The 27,706-nt window shown below is 36.0% G+C and overlaps 4 protein-coding genes across 11 annotated transcripts; 2 read left to right on the top strand and 2 right to left on the bottom strand.

Moving 5' to 3' along the window:
* Positions 1-527: 527 nt before the first annotated feature.
* On the top strand, positions 528-13,481 carry Sytbeta (Synaptotagmin beta). Of its 2 annotated transcripts, XM_008193629.3 has the most exons (7): positions 528-655; positions 3,803-3,996; positions 8,639-8,866; positions 9,018-9,546; positions 11,686-12,117; positions 12,177-12,325; positions 12,496-13,481. In XM_008193629.3, exons 2-7 carry the CDS (start codon positions 3,805-3,807, stop codon positions 12,652-12,654), a joined length of 1,689 nt encoding a protein of 562 aa, XP_008191851.1. In that variant the 5' UTR covers positions 528-655; positions 3,803-3,804; the 3' UTR covers positions 12,655-13,481. The 2 variants fall into 2 exon arrangements, with proteins under 2 accessions (XP_008191851.1, XP_064215001.1); XM_064358931.1 differs by lacking the exons at positions 528-655; positions 3,803-3,996 and adding an exon at positions 5,931-6,301.
* Positions 13,482-13,595: 114 nt separating this feature from the next.
* LOC107397740 (uncharacterized) lies at positions 13,596-15,213 on the bottom strand. Its single transcript, XM_015978957.2, has 7 exons — positions 15,177-15,213; positions 14,886-15,073; positions 14,324-14,838; positions 14,173-14,272; positions 14,021-14,125; positions 13,807-13,962; positions 13,596-13,759 (listed from the first exon to the last, which is right to left on the bottom strand). The coding sequence occupies exons 1-7, from the start codon at positions 15,211-15,213 to the stop codon at positions 13,706-13,708; spliced, it is 1,155 nt and encodes a 384-aa protein (XP_015834443.2). The 3' UTR covers positions 13,596-13,705.
* Positions 15,214-16,125: 912 nt separating this feature from the next.
* Positions 16,126-19,128, bottom strand: LOC662506 (juvenile hormone esterase-like). 3 transcript variants are annotated; one of them, XM_008193525.3, is made up of 11 exons: positions 18,975-19,128; positions 18,268-18,371; positions 17,946-18,218; positions 17,735-17,894; positions 17,501-17,686; positions 17,251-17,456; positions 17,021-17,198; positions 16,799-16,971; positions 16,626-16,755; positions 16,421-16,574; positions 16,126-16,373 (listed from the first exon to the last, which is right to left on the bottom strand). In XM_008193525.3, the coding sequence occupies exons 2-11, from the start codon at positions 18,337-18,339 to the stop codon at positions 16,190-16,192; spliced, it is 1,716 nt and encodes a 571-aa protein (XP_008191747.1). In that variant the 5' UTR covers positions 18,340-18,371; positions 18,975-19,128; the 3' UTR covers positions 16,126-16,189. The 3 variants fall into 3 exon arrangements, with proteins under 3 accessions (XP_008191747.1, XP_064215000.1, XP_015835092.1); XM_064358930.1 differs by having other exon boundaries at positions 18,268-18,343; positions 18,975-19,116; XM_015979606.2 differs by lacking the exon at positions 18,975-19,128 and having other exon boundaries at positions 18,268-18,396.
* An 810-nt stretch (positions 19,129-19,938) lies between these two features.
* Pvr (PDGF- and VEGF-receptor related) lies at positions 19,939-27,258 on the top strand. 5 transcript variants are annotated; one of them, XM_008193623.3, is made up of 18 exons: positions 19,939-20,178; positions 21,682-21,809; positions 21,858-22,050; positions 22,097-22,230; positions 22,554-22,716; positions 23,061-23,206; positions 23,252-23,423; positions 23,469-23,923; positions 23,970-24,291; positions 24,335-24,487; positions 24,537-24,821; positions 24,867-25,133; positions 25,183-25,407; positions 25,461-25,629; positions 25,674-25,828; positions 25,879-26,165; positions 26,216-26,427; positions 26,476-27,258. In XM_008193623.3, exons 1-18 carry the CDS (start codon positions 20,115-20,117, stop codon positions 27,134-27,136), a joined length of 4,191 nt encoding a protein of 1,396 aa, XP_008191845.1. In that variant the 5' UTR covers positions 19,939-20,114; the 3' UTR covers positions 27,137-27,258. The 5 variants fall into 5 exon arrangements, with proteins under 5 accessions (XP_008191845.1, XP_008191844.1, XP_008191846.1 ...); XM_008193622.3 differs by having other exon boundaries at positions 22,545-22,716; XM_008193624.3 differs by lacking the exon at positions 22,554-22,716 and adding an exon at positions 22,802-22,937 and having other exon boundaries at positions 19,940-20,178.
* The last annotated feature ends 448 nt before the right edge of the window (positions 27,259-27,706 follow it).

The raw sequence follows: 27,706 nt of genomic DNA, 5'->3' as shown, positions 1-27,706 counted from the left end.
TATATCAAATAACAAAGTTCATACGAAAACTAATACCACCAGCAGATTGAGAAAAAGTTGGCTACTTTTACGAGTTGAACTCAGACGACTCATATCGAGGTCTCGTTTTGTTTGCTTTAATTAAGATTGCTTCTAGACAAACTTAACGGTATTAAAAGCCGGCTCTTAAGACGTAAATTTTTCTCTTTAAATTTATCCACCAATTTATTCCAAATACGCGTCAGGTGGAAAAATAGCAATACGGCAATCCATTAGCATTTTGTTCTTTAGAAAACGAATAGTATTTCCATTGATTTTCTAAAAGCAAATTCCTGTTTTCAAGTCTTCAATTACTGCAAAATGCTTACGTTAACAATTTAAAATACTGGCAGAAAATTCCCGTTGTCAGTGGAAACTCATCCACTATTTGCCTTCCTTTTGTTTTCCCCTTTGAAATAGATAACATCATTATCAATCGCAAAGCAAGAAAACACGTTTCCGGTAACCAACGAAGGCATCCGATCTCATCGAGCTTTCGCGATAAGCTCTATGGCACTCATTCTCATGTTCTGAATCCGTGTAGCTTACAAGGTTTTTCAGGACGCGTCAACAATAAATTCAAACAGCTGTTCCTTAATTTCCACATTTCCGACATCGTCTCCAGACGCAGCTTCCGGTAAGTGACAATTACGGACGAATTAAGCTCAAGTTTTGTATCCCGAATTGATGCGATCTTTTTTTTTTTGACTAAAATTGTTCCAAGCGGAAACTGTTAAAAACTGCTTTTTAAACTTATTTTTGACGAATTTATTACGATTCATTCATAAAGTCTGGGTGCAGCTTCTTGAGGAAATATGTTCCTGCCCGGAATACGAATCTCCGGTAACTTGGGAAAGCTTTTGTTGGCTAGTTAAAAATTGCGCGTCACGTTGACGATATGTCTTAGAAATTCGGTCCGTTTTTAAGTGATTGAATAAATTTGAATGCTGGAACAACACTTGGGAATAAATGAATGAAAGACGTCATCATCCTATTTGATTAGAGGAATTGTGATACAAAATAGAATCTGACTGGAATTTTTTATATCATTTTAAATCTGAAATCTATTAGTTCCGTTAGTTACGCATTGAAATTTCAGAACATCCGAAGTTGTGAGCGGATCACATGCTCATTAGTTTAATTGCATTGATCACGATTATTATTAATCCTGCGAGAGCGTGTTATGTCTAAAATAATTGCAGATTTACCAGTTGGAAAGTCTCTAAACCGGTAATAAAAGCTTTAACTTTTCGCAGTTTGGCAACAAAAAGCTTTTAATTAACAAGGGAGCCAATCAAAAAACCATTAACCCTTGACAGCTGTTTCAACTACATAATAACGGGACATCTCGTCAATAAACAAGACCACAAAACAAATTCGATTTTGTTTCAGTCACGGTGTAAATCGTGATCGCATTTATCACGTCCACGACATTTGATTTATGGTCACTTAGGAAACATTTACGATTCGAAGAATAATGGGCTTTTCTTACATTTATTTCCCTCCTGCAAAAACTGGACCAAGCAGCTCTGTTCCACTTTCGTGTATAAAAAGATAGCGCTCGCAGAATATGTGTTATCAAGTGACAACATTTATTGTCGATAGACAACTGTGTTTTGTGAGAAAATAATACTCGGATGGCTTTGTTTAACTTGGACCTGAGAATGATCACAAACTTAAACTAACATATACCGATGTTAAAATTAAAGAAACAAAATTTTAGGATATTTTGTTGTCGAATCACCAGTTTTGTGACGAGATTTATCATCAAAAATAAGAAAAATTAATGTGTTTTTACTGTAATGGTATGAAGCATTGCAGCGACAAGGTAATGTATGAAACCACATAACATCGCCACACAATTAGGGTTTTTATTCACTTGATTAGCTTTGGAAATTTTGTGTTTAAAAATAACGCAGTGCTCCGGTTGTGTACTGGTTTCTTTAACGTTGGCAAAAATCAACAAATTGTTAAAATTTAGTTTTTAAAACTGGACAAAATAAAATTTGACTTGTTTTTTGTTTATCAATGGTGTGATTAAAAAGCGGTGATCGAGTCAAGGTAATTTAATTGCAAACGCTCCACATTTTTCCATATTTCTGCGAAGGTCCTTCAGCCACTTAAAGAATGTGTTGGCACGACAACCGGACAAATACGATAATTACTTTGACATTTTCTTGCAGAGTGTATGAAATTTTATGCATGTACCATAATTCGAGTTGGGACGACTTGTGTGTTCTCTTTACGTGGAATTTCCCTTGCTGAATTCCATTTCCATGCCTGCATTTGCATGTTTATGGTCGATAGCTGTTGTAACTTTGCGCTTTGACCGGTGCACAAAATTTATTTCGCTTGAAATCTCCAAAAATATCGAGGTGTAAAAATGGTGGATGCGCCGGGCAAGCGAAGATTTGTAATTACTTTTCTCATTTATTTTAAGACTAACCAGAAGCTACTCTTGTTTATCGCGGAGCAAATCTTGTTGATGTTTAATTTGCGGAAATTAACGCTAATTAAGCCGTCTCCTATAACAGGAGATAATCTCAAGGAGTGCAACGGGATTAGGTTTTCAACCTATCGATTACAGGTGGAAATTTATATACCCACTCAGCTTCTAATTTTAACCGTTTTTTATCATTTGGTAACGTTTTTACGTGTTTGGAACGGAACGATTATGCCCAGGAGAGGTTTAATTGAGGTCACCTGATTGAAATTTCGTAAAATTAGGATCGGAATTTTATAAATACATTAGTGGAAGGTTATTGACGCTCGTGTTTACAATCTCGCCATAATTATCCACTGTGTTAACTCCGAATGGACGCAAACTGTAACAAGTGGCGAACAATAACTAATCCATTGCCAATTAAAAAAAATACTTTTCTCGAAAAAAATAAAAATGAAGCTACAATTTTGTGAAAACCTTGTAAAAATAACTCGATTAGTTCCGCCGCGGTTGAAGGAGCAACATTTCGAAGCCAAACATTTTGTATGAGGTCCAATTAAGTGACGTCAATGTAATCTAATCATTGACAGCCACCCATATTGCGACTGGAACCGATTTGTGATTATCGATGAGTGAACTGCTATTGATTATGATGAGCCGAGATAAAAAGTAAACAGCGGATCGGAATTAAATTTAACACTACTTGTTCAAGATTTACGCAGAATCATTCAAGCTACAGAAATAATTTATGCGTTTGCACAGCTTGATTTTTTATCTGGAAGACACGAGACATGTGCTATTGACAGAAATGCCAAGGACATGTTTTGAGACAGTTTTATTAATTTATGTTCTGCTTGGTTTAATAGAAAAACCGATAAATTCGTGTCAGATACAGAGTGCGTCTCAAAACGATAAACTGATTTTTTAGCGGTAGCGACATTGATTATGCATAAGTGGGAGTATAAGAAAAATTTTCATATTTTGTGATAAACTTTTATACACAAAAATTCGCTTTTTTGAACGATCCCTTTTCCTGCAGTCCAATTCGTCACGTAACGCTGGATAAATTCCGCCACGAAATAAATGTTTCACTTTAATTGCTTTAGAAACTCGTTTGGGGTCAAATGTAGTTTTTCTAAGGCACTTAATTTTACTTTTCGAACACTAGGAGGATTATAATTTGTTTCGTCCTTTGTCTCCGGACACGAAAAAATCACGAATTTGATTCCTCCCGACTACAAACATGATTCTTTCTTTGTATATTCAAAGAGATTGGGGCAACTCCTCAAATTCCGCACATTTTTCCCGATATCAGATTTCATTCGGTGAAACCTTTTCTAGGAATGGTGGCTTCGGCAGTGCTAGGAGCCGCTGCGGGGACCGGAATGGCCCTTTTCGTCGCGATGACAATTGTTGTTTATCGCTATTACAGCCACCGGAGGAAACTCAAGGAATGGAATTCGCTGGATCGAATGCCTTTTCCCACCACCCCGACCAGAATTATCAACAAGCCAATTTATGCTGTCGCACAAACGGTGAGTTTGCACTTTCATCATGCAGTATTTACATTTCCGCTGAATCAAAGGCCGACATTCGCTTTGACATTTTCTCGTTAAGAAGTTGAAGAAGCTTCGATCGGTTTAAAAGAAATAAGGTAATGATGAAACTATTCCATTCTAGACACAATTTTTGATGATACAACTTCAAGTGTTGTGTAATAAAACTCGTAATAATTTTCCAAACTGCAGTGCTAAAAGCGCGATATTACTGTCGAAACTGATGAATTCTAAAATTGAACTTGACGCATTATTTAACCGGAATGTTCAAGCTCTTTCCCCGTCACTGTGACGGATAATTTGTAATTATGATGAACACTAGATACAAAATTTGAACCAAACATTTCCTCATTTTTTTGTGTTTTTATCTCGTTAAAATTCGCTGCAGTTAATTTTATAACTCGATTATGAGCGCCCTTAATTAGCAGTAGTATCCCGGCGCCTCCACCATAATTTTACAGCTACCTTTTTATCCGCTAATTAACGTAGTTTGAAAATATTCTGCGTCTGTTGATTGTTTCAGAAAATACAAATTCAGTGCTTCAAACGTTGCGTTCACCATCTGGTGGATAAGGACTCAACCACCCACACAATATTTAACAAAGCAGAAAATTCCAAAATTTTGTAAAGTAGCAAACTATTAATTATAAATTTGTTTAAAACTTGTGGCAGGGGTGGTTTTATTTTTTATAACACGGAACGGTTTGTGACTTGGCTAAAATCAATACGAGAGCAGTACAGCAAACTCTATGATAAAACTGTAACCTTAACACGTACTATCTAATAAAACTAAAAGTACATTCTTAAGATTATAACATTACTAAAAAAAAATCATTTTTATTATTGTTTATATATTTGTCTACTTGTGTTCAGTCGCTTATCGGTAGGTGTCACTGTCGTTTTAAGATGTTTCAAACCCTATAAAATACAATGAAGAGAAGGATTTTTGCCATTTTAGGACAAATACGAATAAAACCACAATAAAAAAACTGATCACATATTTTTTCTATAACCCTCAATTAAGTGTAATAAAATACATTCCGGGACGTCGCAGATTAAATGGTTTAGGCTTTCGAATTCCTCGACGTAATAAAAATAACACAACATTGTCCTACTTTATTTAACTGCATTTAATAAACTAATCTCTGGACAAAAATGTGCCAATTTAAATTATTACGTATTATCATTACAGATTTACAGATCGGTGACAAATGTAAACTATGACGAATAAATCACTCATCCGTCATTGTAATGAAATTGTTTTGAAACTAAACTGTTATTTATTTAGATAAATTGTTCCGTATGTATTTCCTACAATGACTATTAATCACGCGAATCGTAATTATTTCACTCGCTTCGCTTGTAAATGAAAAAATGGTATGATTTTGTGTTTAATAAAAATCTTTTTCTTTTTATTTCCCTACATTTTGGTCGACTGATAAGCAACTTAATTGCCAAAAATCTGTCTGAGATTAACACTAGAAAGTATTTTTTCCAACGACTTAAGTTTTTGTTTAGTGGCTTTGTAATATAAATTATTTCAAAAAATAAGTCAAGCAAAGAAAGTAGCAAGGACCTAAATGAAAGCCAGGTAATGTAATTTGCTGGTATATCCTGAAAGCAAAACCCACCTTGCGTTTCATCTCGTACAAGATAGAGAGTAAAATGGTGTCAAGGCCACTGATACGGGATCGTTAAATAAATGATTTCCCAAAGACATTCATTAGTTATCCACGTTTTCACCTTCCCCTTGGAAGAAGTGTGATTCCGTGTTCAAGTGCTTGTTTGTTAGCACTTTAATTAAGACCATTTGTTGCTTTTTATTGATTAGCAAGTGAAAAAATGGGCCCAAGTTCGGCGATCGATGCCCTTGGCAGTGTAAAATGTGCAGCTTGAAAGGAGCAAAATGTCGAAATGTGAAAAAGAGTCAAGTTGTGAAAATTAATGATCGTCGAACGTAAACGTAGGTCGTAGATCGCAGGCAGCCCTCAACCTGTTGAGCCCGGGAGAAACGTCGCGACGAGCTTTCAGTATGTTGAAACGCGTCCGGCTAAGCAACACGAGCTTTACCCGGAATTAGAGAGAAAAAGCGAATCAAAATTCGAGCATGTCGTGATGTTCGATGGTCGGAATGATGTCGGGAATGGGACCTGCCGGCTGCTGGGTGACACACAAGAGGCTGGAGTCGTGGGCTAGGGCGGCCAAAGAACGCGCCCTTGGCACCACCAAGCACAACAACCAAGAAAATGGAAGCAATACAAATTGTAGCAATAACAGCATCGAGGTATTGTTTATTGTTTACACGACTCTTGTTGTACGCACGTTCCGGAAAATCGATACGGGAGTAAGAGACGACGGGAAATTCGCTTTAATGTGCACACGAAATTTACAACATTAGCGAAATTCTGAGATTACGGATTGAAAGCTCGCTTTGGGAATATTACGGGGAAAAACCAAACGCCACCCATGTACTAAGCGCAGGACTGATGGGGGAATAAAAAAGTGTTTTGTTTTGGATGGTTTATGCATGATGTTATTTCAAATTACAATGCCGCAGGGGAATTCTGTCTACGGCTCTGATTATAAACACGCTATTTTTACCTCTCGCATTTCTGCCATCATTTTCAACATTATTCAAATTATGATGAAATTTTTTTATTTTATCTACAATTTTCTATTTCTTTACAACATTGACTAACGGTTTCGTCAAGAATATTGATTTGCAAATAATTTGGCATTACTAACACTAAAAATTTTAACCGAACTAATTTATTATAAAATACGATTTAAGATATTGGCGTTTGGTAAATAATTATTTTTGTTAATAGTACAGTTCAAAGGTGAATAATACCTCCACAAAAAAATCAGGTCTCAAAAAATAAGACGGTTTAACAAGATTATTTTCAAGGTGTACTTTTGACAGAATCAGTGTTTCGAAAATATCAAAAAATTTCTACTAAACTGGCCGTAGATTTGCCCAGGAATATAAAATTTTAGTGATTTTACATAAAGTTGGTTTATTTTTAATAGTTTCTTGTAATTTAATAAAATTTACTTCCAGTAAATATATAATAATAATTTAATAATAATTTACTTAGTAAATAAATACTTTTTCTGAAAGCTTATTGTACTTTTTTCCCCGAGCCTTTTCCAAAACGGCAGTAAAAGACATTTTTAAGTGTGCAGTTAACATTAAACATTCCATCAGAATACTATAAAGCACAAATCAAAAAAAAAAATACCAGCATCAAAAAAAAATTGTTTCGCGAAATTTTGGAGCACATTTTTCAAACAAATTGATAAAGGGCTATTGCCGTACAATATTGTTAATTCATATATTTTCGCTTCGATAATACGATAATACAGTCATATAGATAACAAAATAGTCTCGTTTTGTGAAAAAATTGGGATCCAGTGCCGAAACTGAATGGAGATGTTTAGGAAACATCAACAAGTTAATTAATGGTGATAAAGTTCGCCAAGGTGTACTTTAAGATTAACAATAATAAAGTTGTTTGAGTTAATGGATGATGGGAGGGGTTTTGTATTAACGCATTAATGCATTATCACTAACAAACCCGCGTTCCAAACTTGTAACTTAATTAAGATTTTCGCCTTGTTTTATAAACTTGAACTGCTCATATATGACCAAATCCATGTTTAATTAATTCAAATTGTAAAACGTGTTATTGAAGGAAATAGTTTCGTTTTTCAAGTTGGGTCGAGATTCAATTAAACCGGCTTTCAAGTCGAACTCAAGCTCAGTAAATCATCGCGTTTTATTAGCAAATTTCATAATCAATTTACGTTTGATTCTGCTGGACCAACGTTACGGCGGAAGAGAATATAGATGCCAAAGCAGTCAAAATCGATAAATACTAATACCTGTAATTACATGTTTCGTGCACTGATCGCTCAATAATGTTGCCAAGTACCAACCCATATCCGTGATAACAGAGATAACCGTAATGGATCGTTTTGTTCAAATGAATGTGTACATGAAGGGAATTGTTTTGGGAGGTTTCCACGATGAATTATTTAAGCTCGGATAGTCAAAGCAAATATTTATCTTGAGTTGATTGTTGGTATTGTAATGGGGCCATCTTAACACTAGAGAAAATGACACAAGACGTATTACGACCAATTAGGAAGAAAAAATTGCTATTGATCGGCAGTAATTTGCGTCATGGGGCGGAGCGAAACCGTACCAAAGTTTGAAAAACGGAACAGCATTTTACAATATTAAAATACCGACTTGCCAAGTCAAAACATTTGTTAAAAAAAAGTATTCAAGTACCTACTAGCGGTTTTTACCAGAGTTTAGGTTCTTAATTAAAAGCAACGCAAAACCTACAGTTTGAAAACTAATTTTTGATACTTTTACTTTTCCACAAAAGTGGGACAAGCTAGGAGAAGGTGTCTCGTGTGGATTCTTCCAGACGCGAAATTATATTGATTCAAAGATATTATCTGAAATCAAATGTAAACACAGGCTAGATATGAGACGTTAGGTCTGCCAAGTTTTAGAAAGAGAATAAATAAAAGTTGGAAATGTGTAAAAACGTGTGTAGGCCTTTAATTAGATTAAAATTTATCTTGGCAATAAAAGATTGAATTTTAGGAATTCAACGTAGCGAAGGAGCAACACATTATCCAGCCTCCCCAAAACACCTCAGCTCAGGCATTAACAGCTGAATTAATGAAAATGCCGTTGGAATTATGTTCCGCACCCCAAGGCTCGCATTCGTTGCAACACCAGTCGAAATCGTATCCTGGGGGACAGCCACTTTTATGCCGAACCCCCAGCGTCTCCTCACAAAGTAGCTTAGACAGCAGTGCATCCAGACAGGTAAAGGATAAAATAAAGACTTCGACTGTTTGGCTTACATTCTTTGGCTGTTTAAATTCTTGCAATAAATACACCCCTAGATTATTTTATTGTGCATAGTATAGTTTTTTCCATTTGTTTTCCATTGTTATTTCTTAAGGTTGTTATCCAGGGCCACCGAGGCTCGTCCCCGCAGATCCGCACCTTCGCCCCGGACGGCAAAACGCCCGTCCACCAGGAAGCCATCCACACCTCCAGCTACCCTCTGCGCAACTCCAGCCGCTCCCCTTCGCCTCTTCGAGCGGCCTCCCTGGACATCCGCTGCTCGTCCCCCGGAACATCGACCGTGAGTGGTGAGGAAATCCGGACGCCTTCTCCGTCGCAATCCAGCTTGGCGTCGCTCACCGGAGGATCGGTCAGCTCGTGCAATTCTCCGATTCCGGCGTCGCCAAGGACCGTCGGCCTGGGCAGGTGTCTATCGCCGCTTCTGATTCCGTCAACGAGAGCACACACGCCGGAAGTTAACGTTGCGGCGCCGCCAGCCAGTCCCCTGGGGGCTATTCAGCCCGATCTGTACCTACGGAAGGACGGGCCGCTCTTCATAGGCAGCAGCCCCAAAGCGGGGCCCAGTTTAGGAAGACTGCACTTTCGGCTCAAGTATGACTTCGATAGGAGTGATCTGGTGGTTCATTTGATTGAAGGTGAATACTCGAATGTTTTAATTGTCGTTTTTACAAAACAATAACGAGGATAAAGAACAGTAAATTTTTCAAAATATGCACAAAAGAAAGTGAGAAGAATGTTTTTTTTAACAAGTAATATTCGAACTCGAATTTTGGCAATTTCTGGAGAAACACGTTAATGATTTAGCTAATAGAATTCAATGTAATTTTATTTTGATGTCTCAAATTTCTATATATCGAAATCCAGATTACAGGTTCCCTCTATTAAAAATATCAAGAAGCCGAATTTTTTTGAGTTTCGCTTGCTCATTGAATTACTAATAATAAAAATAATGAAAGTAAATAAACAATAACTAAAACAAAAAAAATACACAATATAAAATATTGTATAAAATATAACGAAAACAAAGAAAAATATGGAAGAATAGACGTAAACGCAAACATAAACCCTGAGACGTTTAAATACAAAAATTGAAGATCGTAAGATAAAGAATCGGCAGAAATAAAAAAATTATGCGGCAAAAGGTAAGCACTTAAATATAAAGGCGCCAAAATGAAAACTTAAACAAAATTTAACAGTAGTATATAAATACTGTTTAATATATAAAACCGGAAACAATAAAGATCGTAAATTTAAAAATAAAAGTATAACATCACTTTTCTCTGAAATAAAAAAACTAAAGAAATAATTTTTAATTTGCATTATTAAATTAATCAAAAATTTGTTGCTTTAAAACTGTAAAGTCTTCATTAACTTTGAGATTTTTTGACATTTTTTGTCAAAATTTTGGGAATTTTTGTCTAGATTAAAAATAAACAAAAAAATTTTGAACAACATTAGTTTCTTAGGCTGAAAAAGTACTGAAACGGTTTGAAAAGGAAAAAAAAATGTCTTTTTCGACCCAATTTGGTATTTTTTGATTTTGGATTTCGCGAAATAAATAAGTCATTGACCGCAAAATGCAATGAAACTTTAAAAAAGTTAAAAAATAGTACAATGGTAATCCTAATTTAGTAGTTTTTGTGCAAGAATGCTTGAAAAACGGCGCAAATTTAACGATAGTTCGAATATTTTTCATAATTTTTACCAAAAAATACACAAATTTGGTAATTCTTTAAGAGGTTAATATTGAAATTCGGCAAAAATTTCCAGTTTTTAAGTCAAAAACGTGCTGCAAATGATAAGAGATGAAACAATGTCGTTTTAAAATCGAGGTTTTTGGGCTTAATTTTTGCAGAATTTCTTATATACACGTTTGGAAAATTTCAGAATATTGTCTTTTATACCTTAATTTAATGCTTTTCGATGAAATTTGGTACAAAATTAAAGCATCAAATTAAAAAAAAATGCTAAAACGCTTGAAAAAAATGTTTTTTTTCTCATTTGCTGTTTAGTGTTTTTCGATTTAATTTGGCGGCTCCTGAACTGATTTGTGCAAAAAAATTGCATTTTAGGCTAACTAAGGAAGTTATAGTTCACACTATGACTGATTTAATTAAAAAAAAATAAGTTAAAACATGTGCAAAAGACAATCATTTGCTAATGGTGACCCAGTGGTAAAAGCGCCACTTTTAACGCAAAAATTTTTGTCCATTTTTTTTATAAAAAAAGTAGAAATAAGTATAATATGATGGAAACATAAATAAGAGATTGTAAGAACACTTAAACGTAAAAGTAAACTGATAGAAATAAGAACATAATTCAGCAACAGGTAAGCACATAAAGGCGCAAAATTGTAAACGTAAGACCACAACTTAATAAAAGTATAAATACCGTTCAAGCAACGTCATTATTCAGTAAAAGAAAAAAGACATAAGCGCTAGAGCGTAACATAACTTAAACCGTAAACGTGAACCGCAAGATATTTTTTTTTTCGTGAATTAAAAAATATGTAGAGCCAAAAAAGAGCCAATTCGAACTAAAAAAAAATTTTGTTTTTAGAGAATCGCAATACAAGATATTAGCAAATTTCTGTCTTTATAATATTTTACAAAATTTTCAAGAAAAATTACTAACTTAAACATGTAATATTGGTACTATCAATTTATGTTTATTTATGTATTTTGTAAAATAAAGCGTTTTTTTTTAGTTTTTTTTTGTGTTCACTTTAGTAAAGTGTTATTTTTAATTCGTAATTTTTGCAATTATTTGCGAAGCCCACGACCTGGCGGGCAGCGACCAAGGGGGCTTTAACGACCCCTACGTCCGCCTGGCCCTTTCGCCGGAAGTTGACGCGCGTAAACGCCAAACGACAATCCGTCGCAACGACCCAAATCCGTTTTTTGATCAACACTTCAAATTTCCAATATCGCATGAAGATCTGCAATCGAAAACGCTCATCCTACAAGTGTTTGATTACGACCGATTTTCCCGAAACGATGTCATCGGCGAAGTTAGAATGAGCATGGACGAATTCGACGTTACATCGAGCATAGAAGTGTGGGGAGAAATCACCAAAAATAAAAAACCACCAGAAGAATTACAAGAAGTGCTCGTCTCACTCAGTTATTTGCCTTCGGCTGAAAGACTGACGGTGGTGTTACTGAAAGCGAGAAACCTGTTCCTGCCACAGGAGAAGGATACCATAGGTACAAGCAAAGCTCATATCCTTAAAAGCGGGCCTTTATTCCCAATATTTACATTTCAGATCCGTTCGTTAAAGTGTATCTCCTCGTTAACGGCAAGCGAATAAAAAAGAAGAAAACAGCCGCCAGAAAGGGCACCACGAACCCAGTCTGGAACGAAGCTTTAACCTTTAGCTTGTCGGCTTCGAACGTGGCTAACGCCGCAATTGAGGTAAGGAGTGCTTATTTTTATCTCATTCCCAGTTTGAGTTTAATCAGTTTTTAAGTTAATTAATTTTTTACGGAGTTGCCAACGTCACTAGCACAAATTTGAAGCAAAATGTGTCACCATCTTTAATACTAAAAATTATTATTAGTCAAAGTTTCCGTATCATTTTTCAGATCTGCATAATGGACCAAGCGAACGACTTGATGGGGAGCAACCCGCTGATAGGCTGCTGCATAATCGGCCCTAAGGAAGCAGGCCCAGAGAGGGACCACTGGCTGGACATGACTCAAAGTCCGCGAAAAGCTGTGGCTTGCTGGCACACCATGAGGTAAATCCCAATATGCTCAGTTGTGGATCGATTTTAAACGAATTTAAAAGACAAAAATGGGTACGAAGATAAATGGCACAAGATGAGTCTACATGTCCATAATTTAATGTTATTCTATGTTAAACGTGATCATATAATTAAGTGTGTGTAACAATTAAGTTAAACATTAAGAGCTTTTTTAGAGTCTCCAAACTCGTTATTTTATTGTAAGAGTTGACCTGATTTAAACGGAACGGCCTCGTCATTACAATAAAAAATGGTAACTAAATTATACAAGGAAAACTTATGAATTACATGTGTCCTTTTGAATGTTTTTACAAGACAATCATTTATTTACCAACTCACTTTTTTAACTGGCATTTTTAAGAATTACGAGGGAGAGCGGTCTAAAAGGATATTTATATTTGATATTGTTATTCTTTGAACACTAACTCTAGTAAAACGCTGCACTTTGTAATTTAACGATTGTAAACTTAAACAACCAGAAGAAACGCTTAAATTGACATCAGGGATGTTAAATTTACATATTATAAAAGTCTTATGACGTCCCTCTCATACTTATGATGAATGTTGCTATCCTTATATTTACACTTGAATTATATCAAATGAAGAATATCATAATCTATTTACATGACTGTATATCGAACTGTTTTTAAATAAGAAAATTTATTAAAATCAAAACTGTACCTATAAACTATAACGGTATATCAATTATTATATGAGTACCTAAATGTTACGTGTTTCTTGGTTCGACACCCGTTTTTAGTTTCTAATAATTATTGTAAACAGTGTACCTTACAGGATTGTTGCAATAAATATCAGTGAGTATTTTGTGTGTTGTTTTATTTGCTGACTTACACCTCCACCTATTCATATTTGAGGAAATTAAAAAAAAAAAAATTTTTTTTAAAATTCAAGTGTTCACTTTATTTTTCAAATTGTGCTTACATTTGTGAATAATGTTCATGTGACTCATAGAAATTTAATTTGAATGTGATTACTTCTAATGCTTGAAAGTGACAAAGTGTAAACACGAGAATTATTCTTAACGTGTTCTAATAATCGAGCTGAACTACTACCGACACAATTGAGAAAACACCCCGAACAATCTGCAAAAATAATTCAACAAGTTACTTTTGGCTAACCACCAACATACACTAAGTCCAAGTTCGTAGTTGATCGAATAATTTTCTGAAAATTTAATTTTGTAGGTCTGCATGGAATTTAATAACATAAGCATGTAACTCCGTTTGTTGCTTTCGTTGAAAGTGTACCATTTTACTTCCTTTACGACTCTCGTAGAAATGTCCACCTAAAATATTGACAGCGTTTGTATGAAAAACAGTAGCGATATATGGGTAATTTTTCACTTCGGTTTCGACTGATTGTCCAGCTGCGATCACGGTGGCAAATGTAGTAACTCCTGCAATTATTGAGGAAACTGTGCGTGCAAAATGGTAGCGCAAAAATTCACTCTAAAGAATTACCAATAAAAAAACAATTTTTGATCGTGACAACTCACGGTTAACATGTGCATGGCAAAACTGATCCCTAGAAAGCAGCCAAGGAGCGCAAAACCCCCAATTAAATTACCCATTTCTTCCAGCTTGTCAAAATAAAATCTACGAATTATAAGTCAATTTTAAATACTCTGACTTTTTGAAATGCTTCACCTCCGGATCTCCTGATGTCTGATTATACAAAATTTGAGTCTTTCACGAATCATATTTTGATAATTATTGTCATCGGGTAAATGCTCATCCTTTATATTTTTAGCTTGTTTAGTTACATTTGCCATAAAGTGAGCACATAAAATTAACTGAAATCGCACATGCTGCGTTGCATAAAGGACTTGACATGCATGGACCACCATAACATAGCCCAACAACACAAACGATATTTTATACAACTTAATCAACACTCGCTTGTGGTTGGGACAATGGTCTTCTAAGAATCGTATTAGGTAAAAGATTTCTTCGTCTCCGTAAAATGACATATAGTAAAAAAAACTGGCAACTAAAGCTAATAGATAATTAACCAAGCAAAACACTGTTATAACATTAATTTCAAATTTAATTCGTGAAGAAACTGCATCATCAGCAGCCGTTATGTCCCATGCTTTTAACTCCAGCATTAAAGTTCTAGTCATGCTGGGTTTGAATAAAATAGTACCAAGACCCAACAATCCCTATTTCAAAACGCAAATAACTATGTTCGTGTTCCTATCATACTTACGTAGAAGCAACCGAAAAGTACAGGAGCACATGAAATAAACTCTCTCCTACTGAAATTGTTAAACATAAAGGCATGGATTGTAATCGCGCATGCAGTCAAATGTATTAGAAATGTTATAAACAAACACAGTTTCATAATTTTGATGTCGAAAATGTCGGATGAAATAAATTTCAACACTCGCAAATCATCTGCAAATAAAATACATACTTAAAGTTCTGTAACGAAAATTAATCTCGACAAGTTATTCAATTTTAAATCAGATTTTAAAGTAAAACTATTTACGAAAAATACCTCTGGTTGCACGTTTGACGATAAATTGCATTGTCATTTCTACAATTTTGTAAAGTTCAGCTATTTGTCGTTGATTGTCTGTTTCCGACGATGCAATGATGCACGATAACGATAATATTCTAAATGTCGCTACATGTACGTGTTTTCTTAATGTGTGTTAAGCTTTATGACATATTCACCCATAAATGAAGCGTAATTAAAGCATCAATGCTAAGCGATTGTAACATCATATTAAATTATTAATAATTTTAAGAAACATGTCCTTGGCAAATTGAAGATAATTCTATACAAAAATCGATTAATGAAATTGAAAAAAAACTGCTTCTCAAATAGTCCTTTATTCGTTTCTTTCTGTTCATAAGAGAAGTACATAGCTTTGTTGTAAAAGGCCAATTAAAGTGCTTTTCCGCAAAATTAAAATATTGACAACCAATCCAGCGCTTTCTAAAAAAAAATTCACTTTAAAACAACCCTAATGTTTGAGATACTATCCTAAAAGAAAGTATTTTCATGTAGATAAAAAAATGAATAGTTTTAATACAGCTTTTAACTTACTAATTGTTAAAATACTTACCCTACTTTATTTAACTATAGGTAAAAGCTGCACTTTTTAATTAATTAATTAAAAAACTGTAGCTACAAACTTTATTGGTATAGGAAAGAAAGACAATGATTTAGTGCGTGCGAAGTATTTATTGTGTTCAGTTTAATTTGACATTAATTTGGTAGATTTCACAACAAAATTTTTACCTTTACGTATTAAAAGATAAAGAAATGTTACGAATAATCTGCACAATAAATTTTATTACATTACTTTTCGAAAAACCCCCAACATACACAAAGTTCAAGTTTGTAATTAATCGAATAATTTTCAAAATTTTTTTTCTAAGCAAATTGTAGTTTTATCTGTTTAAATATTGTTTTATTACACGTATTCTAAAACACAAGCAACGCCAAAGTAGAATATTTTATTAAGTAAATAAAAGAAAATAACAAATAATTTTTTTATTGTATTAATAAGTGTCAAAATCGTCGTATCCCAGACTATCGTACAATTCAATCCATTGGTCGTAAGTTTCTTTTTTGGGCTCACTCTTAATTTCCAAATTTTTCAAAATATCCACATATTGTGCTTTCGAGTCAAATTTTGGCCATGTTATGTTTTGAAGCAACTTGCTTTTCTTTGGTGTAGGGTTCCTGAAATCTTGAAATAGAACAAAAATTAAGGTTTTTTTAAAAATTACAAATATTTTGCAAAATTGGTCCATATTGTTTGAATGCGATACTGTGTTATTCGGTCAGGTAGTGGAAAACGACATAAATCTGAATTGTCGTAATAATCGTCGTATTTTCGCCAAATGTAACAATTGTCCTCGCCATGTGAAACATTCTCAGCGCCTGAAAATTAAAAGTTTTAAAAATGTGATAACAGTTAGATCGGTTATGTGCCTTTCACTGTAAATGACCAATTTCCCAATTTTCCGTCATAAGAGAATTGATAAAAAAAAACATCGCTGAATTGCGACTGAATTTCTGCATGCTTCCTGATAGGCCTAGTGTAGGAAGTATCGCTGTAATACTAAAAAAACTAAGAGTTTTGGGACAGTTTTGTTAAAAAATACCCTGACTGAGGAAGGTCCATTTTCAAGTAAATCGCTTCCATTAGTGTAAATATCTCTAATCTTAATTCCCACTTGTTTTCGTTTTTCCGAATCATTGATCCTCATATCATTAGGCACTAACCAGTCTATATTTTTATCATATGTGTTTAACGCACTTTCAAACCACAATTTCACTATAAATTCGCATTAAATTGCCTCAATCCATTCATTTAAAAAACTCACAATAAGTATGAAAAATATTCTCCTCTGAATTAAAACCCATCAAAGTTGGGACCCTAATAAAATCACCTTTCTTCAACTGGACGTACATTTTTTGACTAATGAACGCCCCATCATGCTTTGGCTCAATAACAGGTGCGAAGAAAAACCCTTGAAGAATTTGCCTATTTTTGTGAGCCTCCTGGAAAAAACAAAACCACACATTTGTTCCCTCCTTGCGTACACAACTGTACTGTTAAACTAAGTTTGTATGAAGCTTGGTCCAGTTCTTTGGCACTAACACTTCGCAAGAAGTCGAGTAAAGTTTGAGAATCGTTCGATTTACCAACAACTTCGTCTATTAGACCAGCTGTGGTGAAAGCATAATTTCTGGCATTTCTTTGGTAAGCCCAAGGACTCAAGAAAGAACCACTTTCGCAAATAACGGCCCGGAATAACCCTAAAGCAAAAATTGATTCACAAAACTTGGAAAATGGACTTCACCTTGAGACTGTGTGTGTAAGAGGTGGTAGGCGACCGATGCAGACCCGGCACTTTGCCCAAAAATTGTTACTTTTGTTGGATCACCACCGAAAAGGTGAATATTGTCGTGGGTCCACTGCAAGGCTAAAAGCTGGTCTTTGAGACCGTTATTTCCAGGGACTGTCATATCGCCTGTCGAAAGAAAACCTAAAAAGTTATTTCAAAGTTATAAAGTGGTACTCTTTCAGTACTTACCGAAAGGTCCAACTCTATAATTAGCACAAACGACTATCACACCTCGATCTAGTAAATATTCAGGACCGTACACATAGTCAAAACAATTTCCTTCAATAAAACCTCCCCCATAAATAAAGAACATAACTGGAAGTCCCCGGTTTGTTTTATTTGAAGGGTCCTGAGTAGAAATTTATAATTGTCTAAGTAATTAAAAAAAACTTTCACTTACTGTCGGAGTGTACACATTTAAATAAAGACAATCTTCCGACTCTAAATCCGAATCACTGGTGATTTGGTAACAAATAACATCATATTTCGTGGTCTCCAAAACCCCATCCCAATTTTTTGAGGGAACAGGTGCTGCAAATCGTAAATCACCAAGAGGTGGTGTTGCAAAAGGTATTTTCTGGTATGCCCAGTAAGGCCGTTTGGCTATGGTTTGACCTACACGCCCTTTAATAAGTCCGTTTGGTAATTTGATAATGGGCGCATCCTGTGTGAACTGTTTTCTTTTTAGTACCTAATATGTTCTAAAGTTAATAAAAACTTACTCCAAAATTCACAAAAAACAACACTAAAATTGAGGGTAAGAAGGTGGAAACGGTACACTGATGGATTTTCATCGTACTATGGTGAAATAATTGCGTTCGATGATCTGTTATAGCCGTAAAATTTTATTGTTTTGTTATTAAGTTATAAATTATGAGCATGATATCTAAGTAAATAATAGAGTCATTATGTGCATGGTACAAAATTTCTAATTTTCTCAATTGGAACAGGTTAGATTAAAATAAATTTAATTTACTTAGAACTTAGGACTAGGCAACTAATTATTATATTATTATTAACACTGTATTTCTGGCTTTATATAAAATAAAAAATAAATAAAAATATGCCTCCTTGATTGTGCCCTATGTTTTAAAAATAATATCGTTTCAAAGAAAAACTTTAATAAAAATATAAAAAAAACAAAATTAAGTGCAGGAACAATGTTCTGATAAAAACTCATAAAATTTTATTACGTTTTAAAATAATCTTCCATCTTTATAACGCTGTACTACACAATAAAGTATATTGCATCTGTCTATTTTGAAGTACTTGTGTAAATTTCGTAAGTTTAACGAAAATCAGAAGATTAGTTGGTTCAGAATTCAAACAAAAGTTAGTTGGAGTTAATAGTAATTATATTAATAGTAATAAACCAAAAAAAACATAAGTCAAAATCATAAAAATAATGTTATAACTAGAGGTTACTAACCTGGAGAAAAATTGTCAAAATATGTCCAATACTAAACATATACCAAAGATACAAGGTAAACGTGTATTGAGAATAAAGTTCCGTTATTTCAGCCTATGCTGGAGAGAAATACTTGTGCCGGTATTTTGTAAATTTGTTAAAACTATAAGTACTACAACTATTGCATTTTTAAAGAAAACTATAGTTTATTTCGGTTTTTATGAAGTGCTTTATCATTATAATAATATACATGGGACGTAAACTAAAATGAGATAATGAAAATACAGGGGTGACTCTAATAGATGTGTCGGTATTATAAACGATAGTAGCGGTCAAAATAAGTTAAAACAACTAATTTTCTTGTCTCTGAATTCCAAATGTTGAAGGTTTATAAGACTCGGAAAGTTTCTGCATTAAAAATAAAAAGTACAAATTTCTTATTTTTTTTACATAACTTTGCGACCAAGCCGTATAGTTATTATCACAGCGAAAGCACTAAATTTTAATTTTAGTGCGTAAGTAGTTAGTATCTGCACAATGTAATTAAAATAATGGAAATATTTTAAAAGCCATAAATTAACCGTGGATAATCGTAACAATCGTTGCAGTCCTTAAAATAATGATAAAAAAAGACTTGAGATTTTCAGAAAAATTCTAGCAGAAACTGTAGTCATTAAGAATATTTTGAAAACCGGACCACCATTTTGGACGAGTCGGCTGAAAGGAGGGAACAAAAACAAACAAATATGTAATTATTACAAAAGTTTAATAAAAATAATAGGGAGGAATAACAAGATCGTCCTTTGGGTGGCTAATTAATCCCAAAACTGGATGTAGATGACAAAAAATCAAACTAGAGTGAAAGAACGTAATCTACTGATCTGATTGGGAAAAGGAAAGCTGTTATCTTATCACAAGTCGCACTCTTGTAGACCAAAACAACATTATCTCCTGCTATCTCCTTGTCCAGAAGCAGCAGAGTTCTGGCAGTTGCCTACCAAACGTAGACACTCCTGGTTACGCCTACCATCGTCAATTACAGAAACACATCACGCAGTAGTCGTAGTTTAGCCTCAACCAAGACGCGAGATTTAAAATCATGCCTTACTTTTACGTACACATTTAGTAGAAAATCATAAACATTATATTCAAGTGTTAGTTATGGCCCCAAGTTTGAGTTTGTTTTGTGCGGTGTTATTTATTTTTCTCCAACTTTCACTTTTTGGTAAGTGATACCCGCACTTTATTCTGGTTTTCGTTCACAAGGTAATCATGAAGGTGAATTAATAATTCACTAACACTCCTTATCTCTCAATTTGTTCAAACATAAATAGAGAAAGTACGATGATTATTGTGGAATTTCCAAATGAAATAATGTGCGTCTCTATCCTAGTCGCGCATCAAAATCTCGAAGTCGGGTTTTTAAAAAGTAATTAAAATGCATCGTTTGTCCTCGCTTAAATTCTTGTTACCCAATGCTTATTCTCTTTGAGTAAGTGTCCAAGTATTTAGGTGAAGTGAGTCTGCGGTGCTACCTGGATGACTAATTCCGCGGATCACTTCTCCGGCTAATACGTTGTCATCTTATTTACACCACGTGAATATTATTTATTTGGATAGCTGACTGTATGGGAGCAAATATTTGATATTTTATCTGGGTGTCTAGTTATAGGTACTCAATACATTCGAATGTGCGTCTAGCAAATGAAAATGTGCTTAAAACCGAAAAATTCGAACTGTGTCTAGTTTGATTTTCCGCCATTTATCTTGAAAGAATGACAACAAACTCTAGTCTGGCGAGTGTGTAAAGGTTCTTTAGCCGGAATTCTTTTTCTTTCAACACAAAATTTAAAAACTCTTAAGTTTAAACTCAGTTTAGACATTTTTCGAAAATTATGTCGGATTAAGATAACTGTGAGGTTGAATGCAGATGCAGTTTATTTTACTTATTATTTATTACCTGTGGCATTTACTTTAAATAAAGTAAACAAAACATGATTCAGCTTCTATTTCCAGTTGAAGTTACGTTCGTCATGTACGTCTTGAGCTTTAAAAAACATAAAATACAAATCTTCTTGAGCTGAGGTCATAGGAAGGAAGTGGTCGTGTTGTCTAAATGCGCAACTTATCGTTTTGCAGAATTTTACGCTAGTATAATACGATTTTCAATATTTGATAAGTATTATCAGAGACTGACATAATTATTCAAAAATATATTTTATTTCAAGGAAATACCTTACTTAACCGAAATCTTATCAAAATCAAGTCAGTTTATTACAAAGTACACAGAAATAGATTACGCATTATTATGTTTGGAATTTTGTATACTCAGAAGCATGCGATAACATAATGCTGCACCTTTCGCTATTGATTTCTCAAAAAAAAAAAAACAGAAAGTTTAAATTTTATCAAATATTTTTCGAGAAAAAATTTCCTGGGCTATGCTGTGTCTTATTTTGCTAAAGCAGAAACGTCATTTACAAGCACAATAGATAGTTAATTTATTTGGCCATTTATTGATTCCGCCTTGTTTGTCTCCAACAATCAAGGAACGCTTATCACCATCATTACATCCAATTTGTCTTTGCCACTTCTAATGCTCGCGACAAAACAAACGCTATCAAAGGAAGCAGAAACCTACTCGAAACCGATACAAAATCTAACACATCCTCTTCTTGATACAATGAACTTTACAAGCCGCAGAATTTTAACGAATTTTTCGTTTCAGTGAACTGCTTTCACTATATCAAACCCGAAATTCTTTCCGAATATGAAACGATTATCAGTGCTGGTGATAATTTCACGGTACTATGCCAAGGGGAAACCCCTCTGACGTGGAAGCTGCCAGACGTCAAGGTACAACCCTTCACGGAAAAAAAAACAGCTAAAGATGCGATATTTTAGGACGAAAACTACTCCCAATGGACAGTCATAGACATTTTAAACGTTCTACCAAAAAACAGTACTTTCAAATACGCCAGCAGACTCTTCATACATAACGCCACTTTCCCTTTCACGGGTTTTTACAAGTGCCATGGGACGAATATTGATCCTTCAGACAATGATTTAGTTGCAAGCATTTATCTTTACGTTAAAGGTAAAAAAATCCCAAATGTGGGGCACTTTTCTACACATTTTTCCAGACGATGAGCATTTATCTGCGACTATTGAAGACATTGACACTATTTTTGTCACACAATACAGCGATGCTGTGATTCCATGCAGACCTACTTCCCCCGATGTGAGAGTCGAACTCTACTACATAGACGGGATGAAGGTATTCCGACTTTATTCATTTTTTTGATGCTGTAAATAAAGCAATTTTTTTTACCAATAATAATTTTTCACAAGATTGAGTGTATGAACGTATTTTTTGACAATGAACTTTTTATTATCTTGATGCACTTCTGTAGATACATGTTTAGTTTTGTCAAAAATATCGGTTGGGGCTCGATCTTGGCCAATTTTCGCTTAATATAGCGTCTGAAAATTCCCTAACCACTTCCGGCTTGTACATAGAATTAACAGCCGGAAGGCGTTTAGATCGCCTGGTCTACTAACACTCATGTAGTTGTACAACTTATCTGATAGAAACCTAAGGTGTATCTCGGGATAATTGATGAGGAGGGAATCATGTACCGTTTCCACCCCCATTTCGGCTTCATAACTAACAACACCAAAGAGCAAGACCAAAAACTTTACGTCTGCAAGTTCGCCAATGGCTTACACAATTTTTCAGTAACAATCATAATGGAAGTGGAACGTATGTATGCCTCTTAGAGCAATCCTCGCGAAAACGGTTCTTGTCCAAAGTTTTCGCCAGGATTGTAACACCCTATCTTTTCCAGGTAGAAAACAGCACGTATGACCCGAAAACTGGATTTAGATTTTACGTCACAAGCCTAGCGCATGAAGGGCTATTTATTTGCCAGTTTGAACAAGGGACCGCAGACTTTGAGTTAAACTTTTATCTTAAGGTGCTTCGTAAGTAGATTTGTTTTCGGTGTTCTGGCTGTGGGGCTTGTCTGTCTGATCCAGTTTCGGTGTTGGTTTGGTGCTTTTTCCTTGATGCTTAGTTTAGTTTCGTGCAATTTTACAAACTTCTAGCGCTCATACATTCGGTGCCCAAACCACTGCTGGAGGAACTAAGCGGTGGGCATACTGTGGTTGGCCAACAGTTAATCCTGGAGTGCAAAGTCAAGATCCTGACTTTTATCACCATCAACTGGATCACGCCAACAGGACCGCCAGATGTGAGCAATCAAACCTTTTTTGAATTTTGATTAATTGTTGTGCAGTTGCAACGGATGGAACTGTCGCCGCAACAGAAGACGCCCATGGACCCGTCCATGGTCACCCAACAGCTCACCATCAACCAAACCACTTTGAAGGATAAAGGGACGTACTATTGTAACGTCAGTGATAACCAGAACCACCACAGTGTGAACAGTTTGAATGTCATAATTTATCGTAAGTGACCAAACATGTAGCCAAAAATGCCTAGTGTTTTTCTAGGTCCTGACGAACATTTTATTAATCTGACTGAAGAAAACGGCCTTTATGACATCTCTCGGCCCGCTGGTGTGGACTCAGTCCAGTGGCGTATCGACGTAAACGGCCACCCACAACCCAATCTCTTCTGGTTGAACAACAACAACGAAACCATTTCAAACGAACGAAAAGACAAATACGAAATAAGCTTCCGGCAAACCGAAGCTAATTTAAAAATCAAAGACATCGCAATCACCGATTATGGCAACTACACTCTCATCGCCCAGAACGACTTTGAAACCAAAGCCCTAGTCCTGTTTCTCAACGTCACGGACAGACCTTCAGTGAGTCTGGAAAGTGACGATTTTCACATCGTTAACCAAGTGGACGAAGTTCGATGTGTCGTGGCTGCTCATCCTGAAGCCACAATCTCGTGGTCCTTTAAGCCATGTTTGGACAACTCTTGCCAATTTCATAGCGTGAGTTTCACAAAATGCGAGTTGTGATGTGGAAAGTGTTTTTTAGATTAATGAAACAAGTGCCCAAAGGCGGGGCTTGCAAATTGTGTCCCGCGTCAGGATTAAGTCCCTGAACACGGGATTTATCAAATGCCTGGCACGAAATTCCCTCGGTGGGGATGAAATGACCAAGGCTTATTACGTGACAGACGTGAGAAACGGCTTAGACATCTTCGGTTTTGACGATAGTGTTAATATCAACAGTGAGAGAAATGAGGTGGAGGTTGCAGTTGGGGAATCACTCAAAATGACATGCGGGGCTTCAGTGCACAACTACAGTTCAAACTTGACGTGGTTACGTGACAACAAGCCTTTGGAAAATGACGAAAGTAAGACAAGTCACAGAGTGAGCTTTTTGTAAAAAAATTTTAGAGCACCGAGTGGACTCCAGTCACACTGACTACAGCAATCGCTTGACTTTGAATCTACAAGAAGTGGATTTTGATGACGCTAACTTGTATAGTTGCGTTGTTGGAACAATCGGTGGTAAAGTTGTGACTAAAAATATCACGCTGCGAGTTTCAGGTACGTAATGATTAAATCCCGATTGTTGATTAAAAGTTGCCGTTGTTAGAACCGACCAAACCGATTATCGTGCAAGATAACATGAAGAAGAACATGGAGTTGTTGTTACCCAACCGAGTGACTTTCTATTGCCTTGCCAGAGGAGTGCCTAAACCAAGCATAATTTGGTTAAAGAACGACGAAAGAATTCAACCGTCGAACCGGACACATTTCCAGGACGGCAATCAAAGGCTCTATTACTCGGCTCTGGATTATCGGGATAAAGGGACTTATCGATGTGTTGTGTCAAACAAAGCTGGGACCGTGTCCAAGAAAATCCACCTTGACTTCAAAAGTACGCAAAATTTAACAGAAGGGAATCAATCACACTTTTTTCTAGATACTTTAGACTCGGGGACGTTGGACCGCAAAGTCTTATGGATAATTATCGCAGTTTTGGTGGTCGTTGTCGTTTGCTTTGCCATTTTCGTCATAATAAAAGTACGGAACGAGCGCAAGTTGCAGAAAGAACTCGAATGTGCCGGCTTGGCAAATTTCGAAAAGGGAGCTTTAGAAAACTTGAATCCTGATCTCGGGCTCGACGATCAGGCTGAGTTGTTACCTTATGACAAACAGTGGGAATTTCCAATTGAAAAACTTAAATTAGGTTTGTCTTTTAATAAATAGTAAGACAAACAATTTTGTGCCTTGTTTAGGTAAACAACTGGGTTCGGGAGCATTCGGTGTCGTTATGAAAGGCATAGCCAAGGGGATTGTGGAAGGTGAGGAGAGCACAATAGTTGCGGTGAAAATGGTCAAGAAACACGCCGACTACACGTATATCAGGGCTTTGGCATCGGAACTCAAAATAATGGTGCATTTGGGCAAGCACTTGAACGTTGTCAATTTATTGGGGGCTTGTACGAAAAACGTGGCTAAAAGTAACACCAACTTTTGGCTTGTTCCACAAATGGTTTGCGTTTTTTTTTTTAAGGAGAACTTTTGGTGATTGTGGAGTTTTGTCGGTTTGGGAATCTTCAAAATTATTTACTGCGGCATCGGGAGAATTTTATCGACCAAGTCGATCCAAAAACCGGACATATTGATTATACAATTGGGCAAGAAATATTAGAACGGACTTACTCAGTGTCCAGCAATAGAAGGTATGAATGTAAAATGAAAACGTTTGAACTACAAAAAATTTCAGTAATTCCCAATCGCCGTATATGAAATATGCGGCCTTGTCGTTTTCAAACAGCAACGGAAATAATCCGCACATGGTGGACTACCGAGGGGACAATTACAACGGTACTTCCACCGCCAAAACGGACATCACCACGGTTTCCATGTCTCCGAATTCGGGTTTGTTAGACCAAGTGAAATTGTTCAATATCCGCCAATTTTTTGTCCAGATGAGGAGGAAATAATTTTGAGCAACAACAGTAGTGTTCAGCCGGAATGGCGCTCGAATTACCACGGGGATTACAAAGACAACATCAAACCGATCTGTACTAAAGATCTCCTAGCTTGGGCTTTCCAAGTTTCCAGAGGAATGGAATACCTAGCCTCACGCCGGGTGCTTCATGGCGATCTGGCCGCGAGAAACATTCTCCTGGCTGATAACAACGTCGTAAAAATTTGTGACTTTGGCTTGGCCAAAAGTATGTACAAAAGTGACAACTACAAGAAGAAAGGGGACGTAAGTATTTCCCGGTTCGTTGGGTGGTTATTATAGAAAATATTGGATAGGGCCCACTGCCGGTCAAGTGGATGGCTGTTGAGTCAATCCGAGACAAAATTTTCTCAACTCAATCGGACGTGTGGTCCTTTGGGATAGTCCTGTGGGAGTTTTTCTCGCTGGCCAAGACCCCCTATCCCGGAATGGAAGCCGACGAGAGACTTTACAATAAACTCCTGGACGGGTACCGGATGGAGTCACCCGAATACGCTCCCAAGGAAATGTAAGTTTGAGAAACCGCTTGCAAAAATAGGAAAAATTCGTGTTGTAGTTACAAAATGATGTCGGACTGTTGGCACGCGAAACCGCTCCTACGGCCAACCTTCAGTAAGCTTTCGGAACGAATCGGGTCTCTGCTTGAGGACACCGTCCGGAGGCACTACATCGACTTGAACGACCCCTACCTGGTGATGAACACCCAGAGGCTCGAGGACGGCCACAGCGATTACCTCGCAATGTTGAGTCCTCCCAACTTCGAAAACCTCTCCACTCCACAGTACGTCAACGATCTGCCGCACAGCGACAACACTCCGGGCTACATGTGCATGAAATCTGCAAATATCTTCAGTCCGAGAGTGGACGACGCGCGGGTTTTCGACTTCGACGTGAATAAAACAAGGAGCGTTGAAGGGACGAGAAATGAGCTCGCGCCAATGTTGGGGGTTCAAAGCGAGTCGGACTGCGAAAGCTCGACTTGTAATAGTCCAGTCGCACCGAACAGTTTTTCCAATCCTACCTATCACCTACCTCCCGTTGTTGATGAGAAAGGTCAGATTAAATTTGAGAAGGACATCGTCAAGTTTTCCGATAATTACGTGAACATGCCGCAGAATAAAAGTGTGCTGAAAGACAATAACCCGTTCAGCACGAAACCGAAAGAGACTGCGTATGTTAACAGTAGCAGCAGAGACTGGGAAAGTGTGCAATTGTAAATTATTCGGTCAAGTACCTACCTTTGAATCCTTGTCTTCGATTCTATGTGCCAAAGAGTATTTAAACTTATTGTATCGCATTTTGTATTACGTGTTTTTAAATAAATTCACGAAAATTTCAACAGGTGTATTATCACAATCAAAGCTATAATTATTATTGAAATAAATGGCTTATTACATTTCCTTAAATCCTTAAAATAATTACAACAGTTGAGACGCCAAATATGAAGAATAAATCACAACCGCTGTCATAAATTAATGAGCGTTCATGCCGCCATCCAATTTCCACAAAACAATTTTCCGCCCTAGATCGATTCTATTCCCATTATGTTAGATGTCAATCGGTAGTAACGAGCTTGGAAAATTCGTGATTTTATTGCTTACTATCGACCAAACACATTTTTCTTTTATTTCTCATAATTTTAAAAGTTTAGTTCGTCGGAAAATCAGTTGAAACATGAATAGCTCTCGCGCTGAAACCATTCGAAAAAGAATCGCGTTTTTCTCGTATTTTGAACAATGGAGCCATGAAACAATCACACAACTTTGCGAGATTTCTCACTTGAAGTG

This window comes from Tribolium castaneum, chromosome 9 (assembly GCF_031307605.1).
Source record: "Tribolium castaneum strain GA2 chromosome 9, icTriCast1.1, whole genome shotgun sequence".
Lineage (NCBI taxonomy): Eukaryota > Metazoa > Arthropoda > Insecta > Coleoptera > Tenebrionidae > Tribolium > Tribolium castaneum.
This window is presented reverse-complemented; position numbering and strand designations above follow the sequence as displayed.

Excerpts from the sequence above, each read along its gene's own strand:
- Sytbeta (XM_008193629.3), top strand. The coding sequence starts at position 3,805 with ATGGTGGCTTCGGCAGTGCTAGGAGCCGCTGCGGGGACCGGAATGGCC. Across the intron at positions 3,997-8,638 it reads TTTATGCTGTCGCACAAACG|GAATTCAACGTAGCGAAGGA; the intron begins GTGAGTTTGCAC and ends ATTGAATTTTAG. Across the intron at positions 8,867-9,017 it reads ACAGCAGTGCATCCAGACAG|GGCCACCGAGGCTCGTCCCC; the intron begins GTAAAGGATAAA and ends GTTGTTATCCAG.
- LOC107397740 (XM_015978957.2), bottom strand. The coding sequence starts at position 15,213 with ATGACAATGCAATTTATCGTCAAACGTGCAACCAGAG. Across the intron at positions 15,074-15,176 it reads CGTCAAACGTGCAACCAGAG|ATGATTTGCGAGTGTTGAAA; the intron begins GTATTTTTCGTA and ends TTTTATTTGCAG. Across the intron at positions 14,839-14,885 it reads TACTTTTCGGTTGCTTCTAC|GGATTGTTGGGTCTTGGTAC; the intron begins GTAAGTATGATA and ends GTTTTGAAATAG.
- LOC662506 (XM_008193525.3), bottom strand. The coding sequence starts at position 18,339 with ATGAAAATCCATCAGTGTACCGTTTCCACCTTCTTACCCTCAATTTTA. Across the intron at positions 16,756-16,798 it reads ATGGACCTTCCTCAGTCAGG|TATTACAGCGATACTTCCTA; the intron begins GTATTTTTTAAC and ends TAGTTTTTTTAG. Across the intron at positions 16,374-16,420 it reads ACCAATTTTGCAAAATATTT|GAACCCTACACCAAAGAAAA; the intron begins GTAATTTTTAAA and ends TCAAGATTTCAG.
- Pvr (XM_008193622.3), top strand. The coding sequence starts at position 20,115 with ATGGCCCCAAGTTTGAGTTTGTTTTGTGCGGTGTTATTTATTTTTCTC. Across the intron at positions 22,051-22,096 it reads CATTTATCTTTACGTTAAAG|ACGATGAGCATTTATCTGCG; the intron begins GTAAAAAAATCC and ends ACATTTTTCCAG. Across the intron at positions 25,829-25,878 it reads TTCCATGTCTCCGAATTCGG|ATGAGGAGGAAATAATTTTG; the intron begins GTTTGTTAGACC and ends TTTTTTGTCCAG.